Source organism: Cucurbita pepo, chromosome LG11 (assembly GCF_002806865.2).
Source record: "Cucurbita pepo subsp. pepo cultivar mu-cu-16 chromosome LG11, ASM280686v2, whole genome shotgun sequence".
In the NCBI taxonomy this organism is placed as follows: Eukaryota; Viridiplantae; Streptophyta; class Magnoliopsida; order Cucurbitales; family Cucurbitaceae; genus Cucurbita; species Cucurbita pepo.
Window position 1 is genome coordinate 1,803,602 of NC_036648.1, and position 27,089 is coordinate 1,830,690.

Sequence of the window (27,089 nt, forward strand, 5' to 3'; positions counted from 1 at the left end):
GTTTTGTAAGTGAAATATGGTAGTATGAGAGCGTGGGAGATACACTTGTAAACACTTTGATTATAGTGATTGACTACCACTCGTAGAAAAATTTCTTTTCTTTGAACCATGTAAATCTTTGTGTCTCTTTGTTCATTTATGTTCGTGGGTACGTGAGTACGCTCGTTTTTTCTTCCACTTCCACCACAACATTTATACTTCCATGTGATCATTTATGTCAGGCCCCATTGTAGTAGAGGACCCATTGTCTTATTGTCGTTTTAATTGGCCTATATTGACTCTCCATGTTATTATGTTAGCCCTACCCGCCCATCACTAGTTGATATATACTTTGCTTACCCATTCAATTTAAATACCCTTCGCAACATTTCTTCTCTCGTCTTCATTTGCTACCAACACCTTCTTCCATCAATTTGCAGGCAAGGTAATTCGTCCTTTCTCTCTCTCTCTCTTTAATTTTTTTTTAATTTTTATTTATTTATTACTTATTTATAAATTAGTTTCTTTGAGTTGGGTTTGAAACCCCAACCATTCCCATTCCTATTCCTATGTATATTCATTATTTAGTTAGTTTCTGAAATATATATGCATTACTCTTCATAATTTTTTTGAAAAAAATAAAAACTTAAAAGTATTAATTTTATTTTTACTTATTGCTCACGAGTATGTTTCTTAAATTGGTTCCAACACTTTTGTTACTTTTATTTTTTGAGAAATATTTATTAAAATAAAGTAATAATCAAAGTATATATATATATATATATATATATATATATATTTTAATTTTTTAAATTAATTTAATATATTATTTTATAATTAATAATTTGAAAATGATAATTTTATCCCAACTTACAAAGTGTGGATTGGCATAAATAGGGATGAATGTGTTGGTGAAGGCATTGCAGAGCAGACTCCAGAGTACCCACCCTTCTACCACTGCTCTTTGTTTCTTGCCGTTCAAAAATGGAGTTTACTTCTGATCCAGTGGTAGTATCCATTAATTGTATTCTTCGACAACCTGTTTCATCCTATTCTTTAGAAGGTATCATTTACAAGGTTCCAGAACCTCTGCGCAGCATGAACTCAGAAGCTTATACCCCCACTGCCATCTCTATCGGCCCCTTTCACTCCGGTAGAAAAGATCTTAAGGCTAATTCACTTAAACCCATATACCTTCGACACTTCCTTAATCTCGCTCACCTCTCTGTGAACACGATTGTAGAAACGGTCCAGACTTTGGAACAAAGAGCTCGCTGTTGTTACACAGAATTCATCGAGATGAGTAGTGATGAATTTGTGGAACTTCTCGTCTTCGATGCCTGTTTCGTTGTCATGCATCTCATCAGTTGGCAGTACCCAAATTTGGCTGCCCCAAACGCGGCCAATTTATGGCAATCCTGGAATGAAATATTTCATGATCTAATGCTGCTTGAAAACCAACTTCCCTTCTTCCTTCTCCAGTTTTTATACAACCTCTTCGGCCCCTCTCAACCTTTACTAGAACATAAGAGTTTCATTCAAATTGTTCAAGATTATATCTCGGTAAACAAATATCCATCTGTGCTTTTTGCTGGTATCAAACAACTTTCGATGGATTACAACTACCACGTGAATCATTTTATTGATTTAGTAAGAATGTCTAAAAATCATATAGTTTCCAATGAAATGATGATCCCATACACAGTTTGGCCACCGAGTGCCACCGAGCTTCACGAATGCGGCGTTATTTTCAAGACTTGGACGCACATAGAATTTAATGACCAAGATGGGTGTCTACGACTACCGTCAATCAACATAGGCAACAAATTTGAAAAGCATGTGAGGAACATTATAGCTTATGAGCAGCACCATATTGACATTGAGTTATGGAACGATGTGACCAACTTTGCTTTGTTTATGACGTCGTTGGTCCAGACAGACCAAGACGTGAAATTGCTGATTGAGGGAGGGATCATAGAGAACTACTTTGGTAGTATCAAAGAGATTACCCAATTATTCAACAACCTCTGTAAGCACACCTACGTCGGAGTCAACTACTACAGTTCTCATTGCCAAAAAATGAAAGATTATTGCAAGCACCGTCGCCATCGTTGGATGACGTCGTTGCGGCGCAACTATTTCAGCACGCCATGGCTCAGTGCTTCCACCATTGCAGCCATCCTCCTCCTTGCCCTCACTCTTGTACAGACCATCCTGGCTGTACTCACTGGATTCAAAAAAAGTTCTTAATTGGATCCAATTCTAATGATGCTTTTCGAAGTTATGAAACAAAAACAAAAATAATTATAATCATAAATAAATCCAAGAAATTAAAAAAAAAAAAACACTAATAAAAGTTGTACTGGGAAATAAATAAATAAATCTCTAGATTTTGTTTGTTTAAAATTAGTATATTTTTCTTTTCTATAAATCTTTAATTTATTACCTTACATCAAAATTATAATTATTATTTATCCAATTTTGATCAAAATTAATTTATACCTTTGAGATTTAATGTTTTGTTAATGATGTTTGAGAAAAGAATGCTTATGAGTTAATTAATAATTAAAGTATTTTCAACCATTTTATTATATTATTTAATTTTTAATGGTGGTTAAACAATTTTATTTTATAAATTAATTAAATGTTGTATACAGTAGAGTAAATGATATAAAATGAGATAAAAGTATACTTTTTATTTAATTAATTTTTACTAATTTATACGTCTATGATAAATAAAATGCCTTCAATTTTAAGTTTTTGAATTTATTTAACCGTCAATAGTAATCAATAAGTATAATATTTACACTCATGATTATTATGTTTGTATTAATTTATGATAGTTAGGAAATTAAACATAATGGTAATATATTAATAGTCTAAGTGTAAGGATTTAAATATAATAATAATATATGTCAATAATTATTATTGAATTATGTTTATTTACATAAAAAAAGCATTTTGATAAAATTTATGCTAACCCTTTAGTCAAATTAAAGTTTCAAATTTAAAAAGAAAGAAAACGTCTATTAAAAAATGCTTTTACAAATAATTATATATTCAAATTCAAAGAATCTAAATTTGATTGTGTAACTTTTCATGTAATTGTTAGCACATGAGTATCACTTTTCAAAAATATTATAATTATTATTTATCCGATACACAGTATGATTAAAAAGATAAAGGGAATGCTTTACCAAGTAGAATGACAATGAGACATTAAGTTGTCATCTCGCTAGCTGTGAATAAAGAATTAATAAACTTATTGAGCACGACTACATTTAGAATAACTTTTTTTTTCGTTACACACTGATAATATAAATAAATAAATAAATAAAACGAGACCAAAAGAAACGTCATTTTAGGCTAAAGTAACATAAAAGAATAAATATGTTTGTGCTTACTTCTCTTGCACTTGAAAATACATCACAAAAGATGAGGGGAACATAAAGAACCCCTGTCCCCATTTTTATTTTATTTTTTATTTTTTATTTTAATTTTTACTTTCAAAACCTATGTTAATTTCTTTTTTCTTATAAATGGGTATTTAAAATACAAATTCAATCTCTCAAAATTTATTTTTGTACTTCGATTTAGTTATTTTAAACCTTAAAAAGGTCAAATAACTGTGTCTATCTGTCTAATAGATCTTTTTGTATTTTTAACATTTTTTTTTAAATTAATGGATCTATTAGACAATAAATTTTAAATTTGTGTCTAAATGCATAACCAATTTTTAAGATATAATAATTTAATACCAAAATTTTAATTAATTAGAGATGGGTCGACAATAAAAGTAATTAANAAAAAAAAAAAAAAAAAAAAAAAAAAAAAAATTGAGGGTTTAGTGAAAGTATATATTTTGAGTTATTTTATAATAAAAAAAATAAAAATAAATAAAATAGTTGATCAAATTTTAACCTAAAATATTAATATGATTTGAGGGAAAAATGTTTATAAAGAGTTGGAATTAATTTAGGAAATTAATTGGGTTGTTAAACCTATGAGATAAAGGGAAATAAAGGCAAACAAATGGCAGCCTTCCACGTATTTGGATTTTCTAATTTTGTGACTTTAATAAAAGTGGGAATTTTGGAGTTATTAATTACTCATATATTTATTCCTTTCTTCATTTTTAAATAATAATTTCTCTCTTTTTCTTTACTCCTTTTCCATTCTTGTTTCTCATGCAACAAACCAAGCAACATTGTAAGCTAAGTATCCATAAATTAAATTATCTACATCATTTAATGACGTATCAATGGTTGAACGACTAAATTTTTTTATCTTATTCTATCAGTTACAAATATATATATATATATATATATATATATATCCCCATAGGTTTTACTATTAATATTCTCACATATTACATGTTAATATTATTATTAAATCCTACTCTTTTATGTCTTCAAACTAGGTTTGAGAATTAAAATAGTCTATGAATTGTGTCCATTTAGTTCATAGACGGGTAAAAATTGGCATTAGTTTTTTAAAATTCAGACAAAATTTTAAATTTTTTTTTGAGTTTCATAACACATAAATTTAAATTTATATTTAATAGAACAAATTTTTTATTTTTTATTTTTAAGAAAATTGAACTTGTTCTAAGTGTACTACGATACAAAGTTATATTAGCGATTTGAGATAGATACTAACCTCTCAGTTGGAATACTAAACTTATTAAGTAATTGTCATTTGAGAGGGAGGAGAATCATAGGCTTGGGTTCTTATTTTCTTCCAAAAAGACTCTTTCTTTCTTCCCTCATTTTCGATCACCACCAACATCTCATTCCATCAAGTTGAGACAATTGAGAGAAATTTTGTAAGTACGAGAGTGCAAGAGATACACTTGTAAACACTTTGGTTTTAGTGTTTGATTACCGCCCGTAAATTTGTTGAACTCCCAAGTAATGACCGCTTCAACAATATCAACAAATAATCTTACACTCAAACATAACTATTTCAATATAGTATGAGCTATTGTCTCCTTTTGCTCTAACCTTCCACATTGTTCTAAGGCTCCTTCAAACCTATTCATATATATAGGTTTTTTATTTACTCCTTTGCTTTGCTGTTAAATGTTAACCTTGTATTTACTAATGTTTTTTAAATAAACATTATATTATATTTAAGTTTGTTAACATGCCTTTAATTATTTAATAAATGACCAAATGCAAAAATTTATATATATGTATTTTATCTTGCTTCAGTTTATTATAGAGATTTAATAGCCTTTTTAAGACTAATAAAATTAAAGATATTAATCTAAAAAGTTGAATGAAAAATTTTAAAACGTGGTATTTCATTTCAACAAAAACAAACAACATAACATAAAATAATATTAGCAAGCGTGAACAAATTTATGATAATGTTGTGACGTCCTTAAAAAATGATGGAACAAATTTTTCTTGTTAATAAAGATTGTACCTATCTTTCGAGTTCCAAAACTATTATGCAAGATGAATAAAACAGTCTATATCCCTCAAGTCATTTCCGTCGGCCTATTTCACCATTGTAGGCGAAAGGATTTAATAGCCAAAGAACAATATAAGTTTCAACATTTGAATAACTTTCTAAACCGTTTAGTGACAAGATGAAATTGGAATTGCTCGTAGAAATTACTCAAACTTGGATGAAAGAAGCTCGAAATTGGTACACAGAATTTTCATGAACATTTGGTTCATCCTCACAGCAATACATTCCTTGATATTGGTACACATAATCACCTTGATTCATGAATAAACAAACATTAGTATTGATTTGCTGATATAAAAATTTGTCTAACATTGTTTAAGATGTAAAGTCAATGTCATTTTGTATCTACCTAAAGACAATTGAGAGGAGTTTTGTGAGACTTTGTAGCGTGAGAATGTGAAAAATATACCTATAAACATTTTGATTACAGTGATTGACTACTATCCATGAAGGTAAAAAAATTTCTTAAGTTTGTACTTGCAAACATGTTGTCGATAAACACCAAAGCACTTTAAGTATATTTTGATAGGTAAAAATGATTGAAAAAAGAATAGGTGATTATCGGTTAATGTATATGGCTTCTTACCTTCGTATTAATCGATTTATAAAACAAGAAACAGAACATTAAGACATTAATTATTGACATTGACATACACATGTAAAATTGGCAATCTAGTCTTCATCTATGGGTCCACACAAGCTATTGGTGTCTAGTGGGTGCCAATTCAGATTTTCGTTGTTCATTTTTTATGTACGTTGAGATGACAAAGTGAATCATTTTGTTGATTTAGTAAGAATGCGTAATACTCGTAAGTTTTCAGATCAAACGCTCACCGATTGTCTATTTTGACCACCGAATGTCACCGAACTTCACGAATGCAGCGTTATTTTCACGACGGGGTATGACATAGAATTTAATCAAGGTGGTTGTCTACAACTGCCGCTAATCAACATAAACGACGATTTTGAAAAGCGTGTGAGAAACATTATAGCTTATGAGCAATGCTATATTGACATTGAGCCAATGAACTCGGTGACCAACTTTGCTGTGTTTATGAAGTGCTTGGTCCAAACAGACCAAGACATGAAACTACTCATTGAGGGAGGGATCATACAGAATAGCTTTGGTAGTATCAAAGAGGTTACCCAATTATTCAACAACCTCGGTAAGCATATCTGCCATGAAATCAACTTCTATGGTTCTGATTGTAAAAAAATGATAGATTATTGCAAGCGTCGTCGCCATCGTTGGATGACGTCGTTGCTACGCAACTATTTCAGCATGTCATGGCTCTATGCTTCCTCCATTGCGGCCATCTTCCTACTTGCCCTCACTCTTATATAGACTATCTTGGCGGTCGTCGCCATCGTTAGATGACGTCGTTGCTATGCAACTATTTCAGCATGTCATGGCTCTATGCTTCCTCCATTGCGGCCATCTTCCTACTTGCCCTCACTATTTCAGCATGTCAAGTGGGGTCTACTAAATTTATATTCCAACCTCACCTCACACCATTTTTAGCTTAAGTGGCAACTCCATCTATGAAACAATTATAATCACAAATGAGTCCAAGAAATAATTAAAAAAAAAAAATACTAATTAAAATTGTACTTGAAAAAAAAAAATTTAAGCATTAGATTTTGTTTATTTTATTTTAGTCAAGTGGAAAATAATAAGATCCTACCTCATCAAAGAAACAATGTATCTTATAATTATGAAAAAAATTAATAAGATTAGAATAATTTTATAGCAACGTTGTTAAATCCCTCCAAAAATATGTTAATATAAGAAGAAAAGTCCGATAAAGATTTGTGAGATCCCACCTTCGATTGAAGAGGGGAACAAAAACATTTTTTATAAATATGTGGTTAACAGACGCGTTTTAAAATTGTGAGGCAGACTGAGATACTTAGCGAGCTAAAGCTGACAATATCTGCTAACAGTGGGTTTCAATTGTTACAAGATTGAAAAACTTTTTGATCAATAGATAGTTGTCGTTATATGCTTATACTAGTCAATGGACATAGTCAGTCTCATAGCAAACAAGACTAGTGCATTCATGACAACAAACCCTCTCTACAAACAACAAAGTCTATATTGTCCGGTAGTTGGAATAGAGGACCCCAACGTCTCAATCATTTGGAATGGAGGACCCAACGTCTCATTGTCTAACAGTTGTCTATGAAAATTTGGTTAAGGAATCTTTTGGATTCATGAATACTTTTGGTTCATTCATCCCTTCGATTCATGAATCTATTGAATTTATTTGATTCATCCCCATCTTTATTTATGCATGAGAGTTAGTATTACTATGCTTATATAAAAGTCTTTCTAGTATTGTTACGAGATATTAAGCCATTGTCATTTTGTATTTTTTTTAAAGGAAATTGAGAAGAATTTTGTATGCGAGACTTTGTAGTATAAGAATGTGAAAGATATATTTATAAATATTTTGATTATAATGATTGACTACCACCCATGATTATAAAAGAATTTCTTATTTGTAAACAAATCTGGTCCATTTGTTCATTATGTTCGTAGGTGTGAGCATGATGTTCTTGTTTCCGCTTTACTCCTCCATGTGATCATTTATGTGAGGCCACCATCGGTAGTTTACTTGGTCATCCCAACCTTAGCCTTCTTATTTCTTCCACTTTCAATACCTTCTCTTCTTACTCCACGCCTCTCTTCCATTCTTCCCTCAAATTTGCAGACAAGGTATTTTTTCGTTCCATTAAATTCATTTTTGCTTCCTTACTTTAGTTTATTTTAAATTATATTCAAGAAAATTTGAAAACGTAGGATTGAAGTTCATCAAGCAAACGACACACCTTACAATATGGCAGATATTAATGAAGTTGAACAAGTTGAACAACCTCGTGGTAATGTCGTACTATCCATAAAAGAAATGATGGACAAGCTGCCTCCTGTTAATGTAGAATGTAGCATCTTTCGAGTTCCTAAACTGTTACGCAAGATGAATCATAGAGCCTATACCCCTCAAGTCATTTCCATAGGTCCATTCCACCATCATCGAAAAGATTTGTTAGCCACTGAGCCATATAAGCTTCGACGTTGTTTGAACTTTCTAAGTCGTCTAGGTAACCAAAGGGATTCATTGGAGTTCCTTCAGAAAAATACTCAAAATTGGATGAAAGAAGTTCGAAATTGCTATGCAGAACCCATAAACATGAATGATGAGAAATTTCTTAACATGATGCTTGTGGATGGTTGTTTCCTAGTAGAGTTTTTGATACAACATCATAACCGACACTGCCCAAATACATGCTTCCAAACTCCAAACAATTTAGATCTTACCTTCCACCAAAGATCTACGGAGCTATTTACTGATTTGATTATGTTGGAAAATCAAGTCCCTTTCTTCCTTCTTGAACGTCTGTTCGGCCTCATACCAAATATAACCTCTGTCTCCTTTATAGAATTAACATATATATTTTTTAGACGCGAACTTGTTGACAATTATTCTCTTTCTGATCTATCGTCCATAAAACCAAAGCACTTGGTCGATTTTTTAAGCTTCTACTTCGTCTCAAAGACGTCTCTAGAGAACAATAATAATAATCGCCCGATAACTCCTCCATCGATAACTGAGCTTCACGAGGCTGGTGTCACCATTAAGAAAGCAGAAAATGCCAAATGTGCAATGAACCTAAGCTTCGAAAAGGGGATTTTCAAGATCCCACCTTTAAACATTGATGATTTCTTCGAATACACCCTGCGAAATCTGATAGCATTTGAGCATTTTCCCTTGGGTAATCAAAGCAAGTGTATCCAATATATCGCATTCATGGATGATTTGATAAGCACGGAGAAAGACGTGAATTTACTTGTGAAAGCTGAAATCATAATCAACAATATTGGAGGTAGTGATAAAGAAGTTTCAAACTTGTTTAACAATCTTTGCAAATTTGTTGAACAACCATGTGATGGCGAGTTCAACAATACCAGCAAAGCTTTACGTAAGCATTGTGATGGACGATGGAACAAGGCACGAGCTTCACTTATACATAACTATTGTAATACGCCATGGGCTATTGTCTCCTTCTTTGCTGCAACCTTACTTATTATTCTAACTCTCTCTCAAACTATATTCTCTGGGATATCTGCATTTCCTAGTAAACCTTAGAAATCCATATAATATAGGTATGTTTCTTTTACTTGGTTGCTTCTCTTATCTATCTAACATTATGTCATATTTAAGTTTGTTACCGTGCTTTAGTTATTTAATTAATGGGCCTTCATTTAATAGGCTTGTAAGCCCAATAAAATGAAAGATATTTATTCGAAAATGACATCAATGGAACATAATTTAATTTTGAAGATAATGAATAACCTTTAAATAATTGTGATTTGAGAGGGATGAGAACCGCAAGCTTGCCTTCAAGTCATTTTTCTTCCACCAATTTGGAGACAAGGCACTTCTTCCTCATTTAAATTCATTTTTGCTTCCTTCTTTTTAGTAATTTTTAAAATATATGGAAACCTCCGTATTTCATTTTCAACCAACAACCAAAATAACAATACTTGAACAAGTTTACAGTAATGTTGCAATCCTCGAGGGAAGAACATCCTCCTCTTGATAAAGAATGTACCATTTATTGAGTTCCTAAACTACTAGGCAAGATGAATAAAAGAGCCTATTACTCTTCATGCCCATTACACCATCGTAGTCGAAAAGATTTAATAGGCACGGAACCATATAAACGCCGACATTATCTTAACTTTTTAAGTCGTCTAGGTAATAAGATAACCTAAGTAGAAGTCCTGGCAACTGCCCAAACTTGAGTGAAAGAAGCCCAAAAGTGCTATGCAGATCCCATAGACATGAGCAATGAGGATTTCATTACAATGATGCTTGTGGATGGTTATTTCGTTATTGAGTTTTTGATACTATATTATATCCAATACTTCCCAAATGCGTTCTCTCAACTCAAAACGACTTATATCTTTTCTTATACAAAAGAACCCATAAGATATATATTGATTTGATTATATTGAAAAATCAAATCTTTTTCTTCATTCTTCGACGTCTATACGACTTTACATTTGTATTCTTACGTTGTGGATTTGGAGATGAGAATTGTTTTTCTAATGCATTGTTGATATTTTAACCTTCTACATGCTTCCAAAGGACAACAATAATAAGAAAAGCAGGTGCAAGAGAACTCATCCTCCATCCAGAAAGAAGAAAATGCCGAATGTGTGATCAACATAAGCTTTAAAAATGGGATTTTCACAATCTCACTTTAGTTACCCATGCTTTCTTCGAACTCATGATACGAAATTTGATAGCATTTGAACAGTTTTTCTTGGAAAATGGATGTGCTGATAAACACAGAGAAAGACGTGAGTTTACTTGAACAAGAAAGGAATCATAATCAATGATAATGGAGGTTGTGATCAAGAAGTTGCAAAAATGTTTAACGATCTTTGCAAATTTATTGAACAACCATACCATGACTGCTTCAACAATACCAACAAAGCTTTATACGAGCACTATAATAGAAGATGGAACAAGGCGAAAGGTTCACTTAAGCATAACTATTTCAGTATGCCATGGACTACTATCTCCATTATTGCAACCTTGCTCATTGTTATGACACTCCTTCAAACTATATTCTCTGTTATATCCGCATTTTTTAGCAAACTAAAACTTGATAGCATATGACGATTTTTCCCTCAAGAAATTAGAGCAAGTGTATCAAATATGTCGAATTTTGCTAAGCAAGACGTATATTTACTTGTGAAAATCATAATCATAATCAGCAATATTGCACGTAATGATAAAGAAGTTTTAAAATTGTCTAACAATCTTGGTAAATTTTTAGAACTCCCAAGTAATGATCGCTTCAACAATATAAAAAAAAGTCTTACAAAGTCTTACTTGAGCATTGCAATAGATTGATGTCTTTCACTCAAACATAACTATTTCAATATACCATGAGCTATTGTCTCCTTCTTTTGTAGTAACCTTTCACATTGTTCTAACGCTCCTTCAAACTATATTCTTGTATATCTACATTTTCTAGCCAGCCAAACGTATATATATATATATATATATAGGTTTTTTTTTAAAAAAAAAAATTACTCATTTTCTCCTCTGGCGTGATTAAATACATTTTCCAATAAATATTATATTATATTTAAGTTTGTTACCATGCCTGAAAATTTCTAGCCATGAATGTTTTTTAAGACCTATATTTAAATTTGTTATCATGGTTTAGTTATTTAATAAATATCAAAAAAACAATTCTATATTTAATTTTTTTTTTTATCATGCCTTCAGTTTATTATAGAGATTTTAGTCTTTAAGACTAATAAAGTTAAGATATTAATCCAAAAAATTCAAAAGGAAAAATTTTAAAATGTGGGTATTGCATTTCAACAAAAGCAAACAACGATAAAGTAATAAAGGTTGTACCATCTTTTGAGTTCCAAAACTATTATGTAAGATGAATAAAAGAGTCTGTATCCTTCAAATCATTTCCATCGGTCCATGTCCCCATCATAGTTGAAAGGATTTGATAGGCAGAGAACAATATAAGTTTCGACATTGGAATAACTTTCTAAACTGTTTGCTAACAAGATGAAATTGGAGTTGTTCGTAGAAACTGCTTAAACTTGAATGAAAGAAGCCCTACATTGCTATGTAGAACCCATAAACAGGCGATAGAAGATTTTGTTAAAATGACGTTTATGAATGGTTGTTTTACCGTGGAGTTTTTGATACCATATTATGAAAAATATTAGCCAAATAATGATTTAAGTTAGAAAATCAAAACCCTTTCTTCGTTGTTCACCATCTATTCAACCTTATACCACATAATTCGGCCCACCCCATTTAACATTCACTCTTCTCGGCCCATTGAAACTTCAAACCTGCTGCTTTCACTTCAGTTCTATTGTTGATGGGATACTTGTTTGTATATGTTTGAATATTTAATGATAATATTTTATTAATAGTCCATGCTAATAATTTAAATACAATGAAACTATTTAATTAATATAAAGAAGTTCAAAATCAAGAGCCAATTAAGATATTAATTATTTCACATTTACGTATATTCACGTAAATAGCTGATGTGTCGTAAGAGTCAATTCAAACCTCAATTTTGTTTCATAAATCATTTTTTTAAAATAAAATAAGTAAGATATTAAAATTTAGACTTTTAATCTCAAAGTAAATGTATATCAGCTACTCGTTGAATTATGTCATTATTTCTATATTATAAAAAAATAATGATAATAAATTTTTATTTACTCGATCATAGAAGGATGACGAGTGAAAAATAGAAACAAGAATCAAAATTTATCACTATACACTTATTCAAAATTAACTATTAGTTAAACATAAATAATTCATTAAAAATAATTAAATATACTTGGGTTCTATTTAGTTTATAAATTTTAAGAAATCTGTTTATATATACGGTTTAAATAGTTGTTTCCTTACCTAGAAAACTCAAAAATTAAAAATTTTAGTTTCTATCGCACATATAATTTAAATTTATATGTAATAAAACAAACTTTTTATTTGTTTAAATAGTGCGACATCCATTATTAAAGAACCATAAGAATAAAAGTAGACAAAGATTGAAAAACTTTTAAATCTAGTGGTAATCACATCACTTATACTTATCAATCAATCTTTACTTTAGAATAGACGACCCCTCCATTTCAATAATTTGGAATAGAGGACCCACCGTCTCAATAATTTAGAATAAAAGACCAATATCTTATTGTCCAGTACTTGTCTATATTTACTACCGAGAATTGTCATGAACATTTGGCTCATCCCTATAGTAGTAAATTCTTTCGTATTGGTACATGAATCATCTTGATTAATGTATGAACATCAATATTGCTATGCCTATATAAAAATTTGTCTAGTATTGTTTGAGATGTGAAGTCAGTATCATTCTTTATCTACCTAAAGGCAATTGAGAAGAGTTTTGTAAGTGAAACATTGTAGTATGAGAGTGTGAGAGATACACCTATACACACTTTGGTTATAGTGTTGGAAAATTTCTTTTCTTTAAACCATGTAAATCTTTGTGTCTCTTTGTTCATTTATGTTTGTGAGTATGTGAGTACGATCGTTCTTGCTTCCACTTCTACTACAACATTTATACTACCCTGTGATCATTTATGTCAAGCCTCATCATAGTATATTTGGTTATCAATTGAGGACTCATTGTCTTATTGTCGTTTTAATTGACCTATGTTGACTCTCCCACGTGATAATGTTGGCCCTAGTACCCAACATAATATGGCTTATACTTTTCAGTGGACCCCTGCTTTTGGAATACGCGACCCCTCCATTTCAATAATTTTGAAAGTAAATTCACCATCTCAATAATTTAGAATAGGGGACCCAACGTTTCATTGTCCAACAGTTGTCTAGATTTATTATCGAGAATGAACAATTGCCATGAACATTTAGTTCATTCTCACAGCAGTACATTCCCTCATATTGGTATATGAATCATCTTGATTCATGTATAAATATTAGTATTGCTTGCGGATATAAAAATTTGTCTAGCATTGTTTGAGACGTAAAGTCAGTGTCATTTTGTATCTATCTAAAGGTAATCGAGAGTAGTTTTGTAAGTGAGACGTGTAATGTGAAACTGTAAAAAATATACTTATAAACACTTTGGTCACACTTTGGTCACACTGATTAATTGACTACTACCCATAAATGTAAGAGAATTTCTTAAGCTTGTGCTTACCTACGTGAAGGTGAGTCCTTGAGATGTCTATATATTTACACCTCCATGTGATCATATATGTGAGGCGGCCATTAGTGGTACTTTACTTGGTCATCCCAACCTAAGCCTTCTTATTTCTTCCACTTCCTTCCCTCATTTTCATTCACCACCATCTTCCATCAACTTGTGTGCAAGGTATCCTTTTCCTTTCATTAAATTCATTTTTGCTTCCTTATTTTTGTTCATTTTCAAATATATATATATGCATTACTTTTTATTCCAGGGAATTTGAAAACGGGGAGGTTCGTTTGAAATGAAAAATAGTCAGATTGAAGTTGAACAGGTAAACGACAAACCATACAATATGGCAGGAATTAGTGAAGCTGTGACTATTGAAGTTGATAAGGTAAACGACAAACCATACAATATGGCAGGAATTAGTGAAGCTGAACAAGGTGAACAACCTCGTCGTAATGTTGTACCACCCATAAAAGAAATGATAGATAAGTTACCTCCTGTTAATGAAAAATGTAGCATCTTTCGAGTTCCTAAACTGTTACGCAATATGAATCATAGAGCCTATACCCCTCAAGTCATTTCCATAGGTCCATTTCACCATCATCGAAAGGATTTGTTAGCCACTGAGCCATATAAGCTTCGACGTTGTTTGAACTTTCTAAGCCGTCTAGGTAACGAGAGGGATTCATTGGAGTTGCTTAAGAAAAATACTCAAACTTGGATGAAAGAAATTCGAAATTGCTATGGAGAGCCCATAAACATGAATGATAAGGAATTTGTTAACATGATGGTTGTGGATGGTTGTTTCCTAGTAGAGTTTTTGATACAACATCACAACGAACACTACCCAAATACATGCTTCCAAACTCCAAACAATTTAGATCTTACTTTCCACCAAAGATCTATTGAGATATTTACTGATTTGATTATGTTGGAAAATCAAGTCCCTTTCTTCCTTCTTGAACGTCTGTTTGGCCTCATACCAAATATAACCTCTCTCTCCTTTGAAGAATTAATATATATATCTTTCCAACAGGAACTTGTTGTCAATTGTTCTCTTTCTAATCTATCGTCGACAAAACCAAAGCATTTGGTCGATTTTTTAAGCTTCTTCTTCGTCTCAAAGACGTCTCTAGAGAACAATAATAATAATAGCCCGATAACTCCTCCATCGATAACTGAGCTTTACGAGGCTGGTGTCACCATTAAGAAAGCAGAAAATTTCATTCATATGATGGACATAAGGTTCAAAAATGAGATTTTAACAATCCCGCCTTTAGTTATTGATGATTTATTCGAACCCACCATGCGAAATCTGATAGCATTTGAGCATTTTCCCTTGAGAAATGAAAGCAATTGTATCCAATATATTGCATTCATGGATGATTTAATAAGCACAGAGAAAGACGTGAATTTACTTGTGAAGGCTGGAATCATAATCAACAATATTGGAGGCAGTGATAAAGAAGTTTCAAAATTGTTCAACAATCTCTGCAAATTTGTTGAAACCTCAAGTGATGACAGCTTGAACAATATCAGCAACACCTTACGTGAACACTGCAATAGACGATGGAACAAAGCAAAAGCTTCACTCAAACATAACTATTTCAATACACCATGGGCTATTGTCTCCTTCTTTGCTGCAACCTTCCTTATTATTCTGACTCTCTCTCAAACTATATTCTCTGGGATGTCTGTGTTTCCTATTATACCTTAGAAATTATGTTTCTTCTAGTCTGTTGTTTCTCTTATTTTCATACAATTTTCAATCATAATGTTTTTTTACTTCAATTTTCTCTCTCCTTTTAATTATTTTAAATAATTTTATTATACTAGTTCATTTTAGATAATTAATTATTTAATTTTCATCCACTAATAAATTTTAGATAAATAATTATTTAATTATTATCCACAAAATGTGTTCCTAGTCTAGAAGCTTTTGAATTTATTAAGCAATCAATTGTAATAATTATTCTCATAATTATAAATAATTATTTTATAAAATTGTGATAAAAAATATATATTAACAGGTAAAAGATATAATGAAAAAAATACATAAAAAGAATTTATACCAATGTAAATTTTTATTTTTTAAAAAAGAATTTTAATTAAATTATAAATTTAATTCATCCTGTGTTAGTCTTTAAACTTTTAAAATTCATAAATATAACAATTTTTACCTAAATTTTTAATTTATATCTAATAAAAATATTTATTTATTTTTGTTTAATCTTCAACTTTATAATTAATATACAAATAGATCATAATATTATAATAATTAAAGCCACTTTAGTAAAATGGTGCTTTACAAATGCTTTTACGTCCAAATTGGGAGAGAAAATATTGAAAATTTTAAAGAATTTGAATTTTTATTCAAAACTCGTTTTTAGTTTTTCTTTCATATTTTGTAAATAAAACCAATCTTTCAGACGAAAATTTGGTTAAGTTGATATACTCCTAGCAATGAACTCTCTATCGAAGATATGCACGTGAAGACATTTAATGCTACATTCCATAGCTCTCCGATACTGAAAATTTCTTTTATTTTGTTCACATCCTTTACTGAAAATCATCATGAAGATGAAAAATGTAATTCTTTAGCCAGTGATAACTATGACAGGTCAATCACTTTAAACAAATTGTCGAGGAAAGTTGATGGAAAAGAAGAGTGGGTGGAATAATTAATAATAGAGGACCTCATTGTCCTTTAGTTGTCTATGTTTTCCACGTGATCATTTATGTTAGCCGCCCACTACTGGTATTCTTTCTCGTAATCATTTATGTTAGTCGTCCATCACCGATATTCCTCTTCGGGATCATTTATGTTAGTTGCCCATCACTAGTATTCCTCCTCGTAATCATTTATATTAGTCGGCTATTACTGGTATTCGTCCTCGTAATCATTTATCTTATCTTAGCTGCCATCACTAGTAACTTAGGAACTTAGTTATAAGAAGCTTGCCTTCTTATTTCTTCCACTTCCATACCAACTCTCTTCCTTTCTTCCCTCATTTTTCGTTCACCACCATCTCTTTCCCTCAATTTGAAGACAAGGTATCCTTTGTTTCCCTTAAATTTATTTTTGTTTTCTTATTTTAGTTCATTTTAAAATATATATACATTACTTTTTAAAACGTCCGTGTTTCATTTTAAATGGAAAATAGTCATATTGGAGTTCATCAAGCAAATGGCATACCCTACAGGATGACAGAAATTAGTGAAGTTGAACAATTTTGTGGTTATGTTGTAATATCCATAAAAAAAAAATGATGGAACAATTACCTCCGGTTAATGAAGAATGTAGCATCTTTCGAGTTCCGAGACTGCTACACAAGATGAATAATATAGCCTATATTCCTCAAGCCATTTCTATAGGTCCATTTCATCATTGTAGTCAAAAGGATTTGATAGCCATAGAACAATATAAGCTTCGATATTGTATTAACTTTCTAGGTCGTTTGGATAACAAGATGGACTCATTAGAGTTCCTCGTGAAAACTACTCAAAGTTGGGTAAAAGAAGCTCGAAATTGCTATGCAGAACCCTTCGTTCAAATGATGCTCATGGATAGTTGTTTTAACACTAACAAATAAGTTTTTACAGCGTGGAATTGTTGAAGGTTATTCTCTTCCTGATGCATCTCCAATAAAACTAATGCACTTTGTCGATTTCTTAAGCTTCTACTTTGTTGTTCCCATGATGACTCTGAAGAACAACGATAATGAAAATAACTTGTCTATTCCAACATCCATAACTCAGCTCTGCGAGGCGGGTGTCACTATCAAGAAAGCAAAACATGTTGAATGGGTTATGAACTTAAGCTTCAAAAATGAGATTTTCACGATCCCACCTTTACAAATTGATGAATTCTTCGAAACTATAATGCGAAACATGATAGCATTTGAGCATTTTCCCTCGGAAAATGCGAGCAAGTGTATCCAATATGTTGTCTTCATGGATTATTTGATAAGCACAGAGAAAGACGTGAGTTTGCTTGAGAAAGCTGGAATCATAATCAACAATATTGGAGGCAGTGATAAAGAAGTTTCAAAATTGATTAACAATCTATGTAAATTTGTTGAAATCTCAAGTGATGAACGCTTCAACTATATCAGCAAAACCTTACATGAGCACTGCAATAGACGGTGGAATAAAGCAAAAGCTTCACTCAAACACAACTATTTCAATACACCATGGGCTATTATCTCCTTCTTTGCTGCAACTTTGCTCATTGTTCTCACGCTCCTTCAAACTATATTCGGTGCTATATCTGCATTTCCTAGCTAGCCAAATCTATCTATATTCTTTTAAATTTACTCTTTTACTCCTTACTTTGTTATATGCTATCCTTGTATTTTTTAATAAACATTATGTTATATTTAAAATCGTGAGACTAACAGAAATACATAATAGGCTAAAGCAGACAAACTTGAGAATCTTGACATAATGCATGCAGTCTTAACTTTGACCCCTCTAAAGACATCTTTTTCATAACAAGGAAAAGAAAAGGGGTCGGAAAAAGTAAACATAATGCTTTATTAAAAAGTGCTTTTACAATTGCTTGTATATTCAAATTCAAAGAAATAAAGGAAAGGGAAGGAGAGTAAACTTCAAAAACTTTAACCCATTTACAAACTAGTTCTTAATTTTACTTTTCTCTTTCGAATCCATCACAAAAATATTATCGACCTAAATTTGATTCAGCATAATTTTAAATTGTCATGTTTTTATGTAATTCTTAGCATACAAATATCACTTTTAAAAAATATTATATTACAAACTACATGTCCTTAGAAGATTCCAGTTATCCAACACAATATCATTAAAAGATTAAAAAAAGAAAAATATTTTATCGAGTAGAATGGCAATGAGACGTTAAGTTGGCCTCAAACAAAGAATTAGTAGATTTATTCTAAACGACAGCGTTCAGAATAACTTTTTAAATTCTTATTTAACGGATAATATAAATAAATAAATGGGAGCAAAAGAAACTCCATTTTAGGGCCATATGCATGAAGTAACATAAAGAATAAATATGTTTGTGCTTACTACTTTTTGACCAATTCACAATCTCTCTTGCACTTCAAAATACATTCCCAAAAGATCAATGGAGGGGAACATAAAGAACCCCTCTCCCCAGTTTTATTTTATTTTTTATTTTTTATTTTATTTTTTTACTTTCAAAAGCTATGGAATCCTATGTTAATTTCTTTTTCCCCGTGGATCCCTATTTAAAATACAAATTCAATCTCTAAATAAACTTTCAATTTATTTTAAACCTTAAAATTGTCAATTTTATGTCGAATAAGTCCTTAAACTTTTAAAAATGTCAATAATTATTGACGAAGTAATTTAATTTCAAAATTTTAATATTATTATGAATGTGGGTGGGATTAGATTCTATTTTAATTATTAATTATTAATTTTAATTAGTGAAAGAGAACCCGATCCGTTAATCCAAAATAAAGCCAATGGTTTTGTGGTAATTATATGATTAATTAGAGATGGGTTGACTAATTGGAATCATCATCCAAAATTAGAAATGGAGGGTTTAGCGAAGGATATATTTTATTTCATTAGTTAATTAAGTTATTTAATAGTAAATAAAATAAAATAAAATAGTTGATCAAATTTTAACCTAAAGTATTAATATAATGTGAGGGAAAGATGTTTTCAAAGAGTTTGAATTAATTTCATTTAAAAATATTTAAATTAACGTCATTCCTTTAAAAAATAATGTAAATTTTGTATTACTAAATATTAAGTCTATATTAGTGACGTGTTTATTATAATAAAATAATAAAGTGATTTATTATTAGAAAGTTAATTCGAGGCAAGCACATAACATAAAGTGAAAGTTACGGATTAATATAATATAAATTAGAAAATTGGATACGAAGTATTTTCCTGCATGCATGCATAAATCCATCCTTAAATCACTTTTGAAACTGGAAAATAAAGAAAAGAAAACGACGACGTTCTGATTGGAAACTCTCTTCTTTCTAGCTAGAATTTGATCCTTCCATTGCCACCACCTGTAAATTGCAAAATATTCCCAAAATAATAATATTAATAACTAATTAAACCCGATAAACCCGAGAAAGAGTTTAGGGATCCATTTATAAATATGGTATTTTGTTTCTGGAAATTAATTAATTAATTACCTCTACGAGTACGAGTATGGAGACGTGTTGTTTGAATCTCTTGGTGCATTACATCTGAAGCATTCTCTTCTGTTGGCAAAGTTATGCTCGTTGCAATTTGATCTGTAACATTAATTTTTTACTTTTTTTTTTATAGTTTAATTTAGTAGATATGGGATGAAAAAATAAAAATCATAATTAAAAATGGACTAAATTTGAAAATATTGAAAGTGGTGGGGATGAAAATGGAATTTAGAGAAAAATTGGAAACCCTACCTGGAACAGATCCAATCACCAGATTTCCATCCAGGGCGGTTGGAGGCAGCGCCGAAGTTAAAGCCTCTCATTCTAGTAAAATCGCCGTCGTAAGCGGCGGCAGGGGAAGCGTCATCTTTAGAGGCGCCGCACTTGAAGCAGATAGAGCGGCTAGCGAAGTTATGAGCGCCGCAGTTGGCGACGGCGCAGTACCAATCCCCAGGACGGACGTCGGGGCCAGTAGTGAAACCAAAGGACGAGGAACCAACTCTTCCGCCGCTGAAGTCAGCCCTAGGCTCGCCACAACGCTGACAGGACTCCCGTCGTTGGAAGTTGAGATGGTGGCAAGACCTACAATTCCAATCCCCCGGTCTGCTCATCCTGCTTCTTTTATTCCTCTCCAAATTTAGTCCCAACCCTTAACGCCAAAAAAACAAAATGAACTCTAATTAACTGGAAAGCTTACCTTTTGCGTGAAGTTGATGCGGCGGCGGTTCGGTTTTAATGGCCTGGTCACGTTTCTCTGGCGAAACAGCCGGTGGTGGTGGGTTTTATACCGGTGAACTGCGANCTTTTTTTTAAAACTCTTCGAGTCCTTTTTTTAATTTGTTTTTCTTCGTAATAATTCCATTATTATTTTCCTTAAATTTCATAATCCAAATCCAACGCACCAGAATTATACACGTCAGCCTATTGGGTTGATGAAGAATTGGATAAGGAAGAACAAAAATTTATACTTTTTCAAATAGCAGACAAAATGAATATTCTAAATAAACCCATTTTGGGGACCCCACAATGAAATCCTTTTTATTTAAAAAAATAATTAAAAATTCCATAAATACAAAATAAGAGAGTTTCGATAAAGATAGTCGAAACTGATGATGGTGGGAGAGAAGAAGGTTTCGAGGAGTTTTTAAATTTTTTGAATTTTGACCATCTTTTTCTTTCTTTTTTTCCTCTATAATTTACTTTTTTCAATCACCCATTAATTCCTCTTTTCTTTTTTTTTTTTAATTTCTTTATTTTTCTTTATTTTACCTCCATTTTTTTATTTAATTCTTTTGGGGCTGTGTTCTTGGGGAATGGTAAAGGAAAGCTGAAGCAAAGCAAAAATAAAGGCAATAGGAAGAAGGAGGGGTACTGATTCCATTCTCTCTCTTTCTCCCACTCTTTAATATTCTTTTTTTAATTTAATTTACAACTTCCATTAATAATTAATTTAATTTAGAGGGAAAAAAAAAAAAAAAGCAAACAAGAACCTAACATAATAGTTAGAATCAAATGGATAATTATTTATTTAACATGATTGCAAATATTCAATTAAATAATGTTAGCTTGGAATTTTTTATTTTTTTTTTAATTATTTTTTTTTTTAAATGAAAGTGAGGTAAGATAAATGGGGAGTTGGGTTGGATGCACGTGAGGGGGGCACGTGGCGTGGCGAAGACGTATGTATAGGAATGGGAGTAAAACGTCATGAAAATGATAAAAGTTGCCTCTTTTGTTCTACTTTTTAGTCCTCCAAAATCTTTTACTTTCCAACTCTTTTACCTCTTTATTTATTTTTAAATTCACCCAATTTTCTATTTATGTAAAACATTTAAATTTTAAAAAAAATGATTGTGGGCTGTGAAATGCTTTGTGCTTGGGCCATGGAAAATTCAGTTGATGGGCTTGGCCCATTTCGTTTTAAACCTCAGTAGCCCAAAATACTACTGGCCCATATTATCCCAGGCCCAAATATCCACGGATAAAATTCCCGCTATCTTTTAAAAATATCTCTACGTTCTCCTCTCGCAATCTCTCACCGGCTCATCCACGTTAAGCACCGTCTCATCCACTGCGACTCTTCCCACTTCTCCGTCCGAATCTCCTTCGGTTTGTATTCTTTCCTCAATGTTTCTCATTATATTGCCAGATTTTCGCTCTTCTCTTTGCATAATTTCTCTTTTGCATAATTTCTCTTTTTCTTTCTGTTCTTTGATCTGTATGGATCGATAGTTTCCATATGGTAAAGGAATGCTTCTTTTTTGTATTTTGATCTGTCAATGATCTAAGGATAATCTTCATGGTGATTCTTTTCTTTTAGCATATCATCGGCAGGGCGGATTCTTTTTTGGCTTTTCATTTGTGTATAATGATTTTGTAATTCGTCGATTTCTTCTTATTTGCCAATAATCTACGTATTCAGATTTCTTTTCTATTTCGAATTCAGAATCCGTTGACAACATATTTCTAGTAGAACCTAGCAAAAGTGATTGTGGGGTTGAATCTCCTCCTTTTGTGTTTTCTTGTCCAGAGTTGAATGCCGCAAATGTTAAATCAATGCTTGTGAAAACTAAAGTATGTTGTACTAAATAAATTAAAAATTATAAAAGTCTACTCTGTGAACAAGTATCCCTCCCACAAGTATAATTTTCACAAAATGACAATTATAACATGTCAATCAAAGTCTACAGTGACGCTAAATAAACGTCGCTATAAAAGCTAAATAAACGTTGTGAGCATAGTATGACTTCGCTTTGAGCTTCCAAAAAAGCATCGAATGGAAATGTATTCCAACCCATGATCATACTTTAAATTATCAGATGTAGGACAAATAATAGTATCTACGTAGCTTTATATAGGCAATTATTCACATCTTTCATCGAAAATCATTGCAGTCTAATGTTAGTTTATGCATACGCTTGCCTTTAAATACCCTTCCTTCCTTCCCTCCCTCGCCATCATTTACTACCAACATCTTCTTCCCTCTATTTTCAGGCAAGGTACTTCTTCCTTTCTCACCTTTTTTTTTTTCTTCCTTAAATTTTGGTTGCTTCCTTATATATAAATTATTTAGTTTGAGAGCCCAACCATTCGCTCGAGTTCATTTCTATCATACGTGAAAAATAGTCGAATTGGAGTTCATCAAGCAAACGACATACCTTATAATATGTCAGAAATTAGTGAGGTTGACCAATTTTGTGGTAATATCGTGATATCCATTGAAAAGATGTTAGAACAACTACCTTCTGTTAATGCAGATTGTAGCATTTATCAAGTTTCAAAACAACTACGCGAGATGAATAATTCAGCCTACACCCCTCAACTCATTTCCATCGGTCCATTTCATCATCGTAGTCGAAATGACTTAATAGCCACAGAACAATATAAGCTTCAAGGTCTTAATAACTTTCTACATCGTCTAGATAACAAAATGATTTCATTGGAGTTTCTAGTGAAAACTACTCAAACTTTGATGAAAGAAGCCCGAAATTGCTATGGAGAACCTATAAACATGAGTGATGAAGATTTTGTTAAGATGATGCTTGTAGATGGTTGTTTCATTGATTCTATATTATGAGTAATATGATCCAACTGCATTCTCAAAAATTCAAAACAACGTAGATCTTTCCTTCTACAAAAGAATTCCTCATATATATATTGATTTGATTAAGCTCGAAAATCAAATCCCTTTCTTTGTTCTTCAACATTTGTTTGACCTCGTACCACAAAATTATGCTCCCTCCTCGTTTATAGGACTTACATACCTGTTTTACAGCTTGGATTGATATATAATTATTCTCTTTATGATGCATCATCGATAAAACCAAAGCACTTTGTTGATTTCTTAAGCTTCTTCTTTGTCCTCCCTACAATGCCTCCTCGACACAACATTAATGATAAGAACTTTATTATTCCTCCATCCATAACTGAGCTTTGTGAGGCGGGTGTCACCATCAAAAAAGCCAAAAATGCCAAACATATAATGGATATAACCTTCAAAAATGGAGTTTTTGAAATTCCAACTTTATATATTGATGATTACTTCGAAACCATGATGCGAAATCTAATAGCATTTGAGAATTTGTCGATGGAAAATTACAGATGTATTCAGTATGTGTCATTACTGGATTCTTTGATATGTACAGAGAAAGATGTGAGTTTACTTGTAAAAGCCGAAATCATAATCAATGATATTGGAGGTAATGATAAAGAAGTTTCAGAATTGTTTAACAATCTCGGTAAATTTGTCATAGTCTCAAATTGTTACCACTTCAACGATAACAGCAATGCTTTACATAGACACTGCAATAGACGATGGAATAAGGCGAAAGCTTCACTCAAGCATAATTATTTCAATACGCCATGGGCTATTGTTTCCTTCTTTGCAGCCACTTTACTTATTGTTCTAACCCTCCTTCAAACTATATTCTCGGGTGTATCTACGTTTTCAAATGATATATAGTATATTATATTTAATTTTATTTCAAGTCAATATTACATTTACCAATCTTCTTTCATATAAATAGTATATTTTATTTACTTAAAAACTAATGTAATTAAAATACTTAGTACTTAGAAAATTAATTCAAATACCTCTACATCTTCAAATTACTTCTAGATTTATAATCATTAATCCATGCTTTAGCACGCACCACTATTTTCAAGTGAAACAGTTATATTCTTATAAACACTTCAGTAAAAAGTATACTAATGAATACCTTAAAAATTTTACCACGCTTAAATTTATAATTTTTTTAGTTAGAAGAAGTAATTTTTGGACATGATTGATTAACAATTTACCTTCACCGGACGCCTTCAAGCTTTGGATAATTTTTAATTTAATTTTCTAGCTTTAATATGAACTCAAAAAATATTCTTATCAAATAAATGAAATTAATTTATTTTTGTTTCTAAATCACCCAGCCTAGTTGAGTCCAATTTGTAAATATTAAAAAAAAAAAAAAGGCGTTTCTATTGTTTGGTTAAATTCGTGGGCCGATTAATGCAGATCGTGGCTCAGCCGCTCAGGCCCAAATAGGCCACCAGTAATCCTCAGGCCCAAATAGGCCACCAGTAATCCTCAGGCCCAAATAGGCCACCAGTAATCCTCAGGCCCAAATAGGCCACCAGTAATCCTCAGGCCCAAATAGGCCACCAGTAATCCTCAGGCCCAAATAGGCCACCAGTAATCCTCAGGCCCAAATAGGCCACCAGTAATCCTCAGGCCCAAATAGGCCACCAGTAATCCTCAGGCCCAAATAGGCCACCAGTAATCCTCAGGCCCAAATAGGCCACCAGTAATCCTCAGGCCCAAATAGGCCACCAGTAATCCTCAGGCCCAAATAGGCCACCAGTAATCCTCAGGCCCAAATAGGCCACCAGTAATCCTCAGGCCCAAATAGGCCACCAGTAATCCTCAGGCCCAAATAGGCCACCAGTAATCCTCAGGCCCAAATAGGCCACCAGTAATCCTCAGGCCCAAATAGGCCACCAGTAATCCTCAGGCCCAAATAGGCCACCAGTAATCCTCAGGCCCAAATAGGCCGGCCCAAATACCCACGGATAGAATTCCCGCTATGTTTTAAAAATATCTCTACGTTCTCCTCTTACAATCGTGGCTCAGCCGAAGCCGATCGCCCATTGCCCCTCGCTCCTCGCTCCTCGCCCGCCTTTTCTTATTATTGAGCACAACAATTGTTGCTTATATTTTATAATCAGTTTCAATCCAAAATCAGAGAGTTGTCTTTAGGTTAAAGACAAAATTTAGCTTTTCTTTCGTTATGGATTCACCTAAAACTGTTCCATTTACTTCCACATTAACCACCGTCTCATCCACTGCGACTCTTCTCACTTCTCCATCCGAATCTCCTTGGGTTTGTATACTGTCGAATTTTCGCTCTTCTCTTCGCATGATTTCTCTTTTCTTTATGTTCTTTGATGTATATGGATGGCTAGTTTCCGCAGAGTAAAGAAATGCTTCTTTTTTGTATTTTGATCTGTCAATGATCTAAGGATGATCTTTATAGCGATTCCAGGGCGGATTCATTTTTGGCTTTTCATTTGTGTATAATGATTTTGTAATTGGTCGGTTTCTTCTTATTTGTCAATCATCCATGTATTCAAATTTCGAATTCAGGATTCTTTTTCAGAATTCGTCGACAACATATTTCTAATAGAGCCCAACCAGAGTAATTATGGAGCAGCCACGGGATTTATCGAGGATGAATCCCTTCCTTTTGTATTTTCTTCTCCAGAGTTGAATGCGGAAAATGTTGAATCACTACTTCCGAAAAGGTTCTTGATCATTGATCGCTGATACCATTATTCCGTTCCGTTCTACTATAAATTACTTATCGTATTTTTTATCCAGGACTCCCAATTTTGAGTCATCTAACACTGCACAAACTGAAGCCTACTGTAATCCAGATCTTGTGGACGATATCTTGGCGGAGTTGCAAGAGGTCTGTATGTTAATTCTGTGTACTCATTAAACAAATGTTTATGAGAACTTCAGCCTATTAAGATATGTGGATGCCATACTGAAGGTTGCTGGGACAAGCATAATCCAAGCCTTTTCTAATAAAGATGAACAACCTGAAGTTTGTGAAGAGCAGTCATGTTTTGAATTCTGTAGTAACCAATTTGATTTATCCAACTCACAGGCGTATAAGGAACAAGGGAATGAAGATTTATGTGAACAGGTAACTATTTGGT

General features: G+C 32.2%; 4 protein-coding genes and 2 pseudogenes across 6 annotated transcripts; 5 read left to right on the forward strand and 1 right to left on the reverse strand.

Moving 5' to 3' along the window:
- The first annotated feature begins 366 nt into the window (after positions 1-366).
- Positions 367-6,802, forward strand: LOC111805483 (UPF0481 protein At3g47200-like). The gene is made up of 3 exons (XM_023690588.1): positions 367-424; positions 877-2,199; positions 6,308-6,802. The coding sequence occupies exons 2-3, from the start codon at positions 964-966 to the stop codon at positions 6,800-6,802; spliced, it is 1,731 nt and encodes a 576-aa protein (XP_023546356.1). The 5' UTR covers positions 367-424; positions 877-963.
- A 1,189-nt stretch (positions 6,803-7,991) lies between these two features.
- Positions 7,992-9,636, forward strand: LOC111805985 (putative UPF0481 protein At3g02645). Its single transcript, XM_023691297.1, has 2 exons — positions 7,992-8,176; positions 8,261-9,636. Exon 2 carries the CDS (start codon positions 8,298-8,300, stop codon positions 9,603-9,605), a length of 1,308 nt encoding a protein of 435 aa, XP_023547065.1. The 5' UTR covers positions 7,992-8,176; positions 8,261-8,297; the 3' UTR covers positions 9,606-9,636.
- Positions 9,637-14,252: 4,616 nt separating this feature from the next.
- On the forward strand, positions 14,253-15,999 carry LOC111805984 (UPF0481 protein At3g47200-like). The gene is made up of 2 exons (XM_023691296.1): positions 14,253-14,385; positions 14,474-15,999. The coding sequence occupies exon 2, from the start codon at positions 14,504-14,506 to the stop codon at positions 15,923-15,925; it is 1,422 nt and encodes a 473-aa protein (XP_023547064.1). The 5' UTR covers positions 14,253-14,385; positions 14,474-14,503; the 3' UTR covers positions 15,926-15,999.
- A 588-nt stretch (positions 16,000-16,587) lies between these two features.
- LOC111805484 lies at positions 16,588-18,519 on the forward strand (annotated as a pseudogene).
- Positions 18,520-20,050: 1,531 nt separating this feature from the next.
- LOC111805986 (zinc finger Ran-binding domain-containing protein 2-like) lies at positions 20,051-21,170 on the reverse strand. Of its 3 annotated transcripts, none has more exons than XM_023691299.1 (4): positions 21,073-21,170; positions 20,628-20,987; positions 20,373-20,474; positions 20,051-20,243 (listed from the first exon to the last, which is right to left on the reverse strand). In XM_023691299.1, the coding sequence occupies exons 2-3, from the start codon at positions 20,984-20,986 to the stop codon at positions 20,375-20,377; spliced, it is 459 nt and encodes a 152-aa protein (XP_023547067.1). In that variant the 5' UTR covers position 20,987; positions 21,073-21,170; the 3' UTR covers positions 20,051-20,243; positions 20,373-20,374. The 3 variants fall into 3 exon arrangements, with proteins under 3 accessions (XP_023547067.1, XP_023547066.1, XP_023547068.1); XM_023691298.1 differs by having other exon boundaries at positions 20,628-20,993; XM_023691300.1 differs by having other exon boundaries at positions 20,628-20,990; positions 21,073-21,159.
- Positions 21,171-23,541: 2,371 nt separating this feature from the next.
- On the forward strand, positions 23,542-24,837 carry LOC111805485 (annotated as a pseudogene).
- Positions 24,838-27,089: the final 2,252 nt, after the last annotated feature.

What these genes read in the sequence shown, in the direction of transcription:
- LOC111805483 (XM_023690588.1), top strand. Translation starts at nt 964, where the DNA reads ATGGAGTTTACTTCTGATCCAGTGGTAGTATCCATTAATTGTATTCTT. An exon ending in TTGTACAGACCATCCTGGCT is followed by an intron (nt 2,200 to 6,307) that starts GTACTCACTGGA and finishes TGTCTATTTTGA; the next exon opens with CCACCGAATGTCACCGAACT.
- LOC111805985 (XM_023691297.1), top strand. Translation starts at nt 8,298, where the DNA reads ATGGCAGATATTAATGAAGTTGAACAAGTTGAACAACCTCGTGGTAAT.
- LOC111805984 (XM_023691296.1), top strand. Translation starts at nt 14,504, where the DNA reads ATGAAAAATAGTCAGATTGAAGTTGAACAGGTAAACGACAAACCATAC.
- LOC111805986 (XM_023691299.1), bottom strand. Translation starts at nt 20,986, where the DNA reads ATGAGCAGACCGGGGGATTGGAATTGTAGGTCTTGCCACCATCTCAAC. An exon ending in GGTGATTGGATCTGTTCCAG is followed by an intron (nt 20,475 to 20,627) that starts GTAGGGTTTCCA and finishes TTAATGTTACAG; the next exon opens with ATCAAATTGCAACGAGCATA.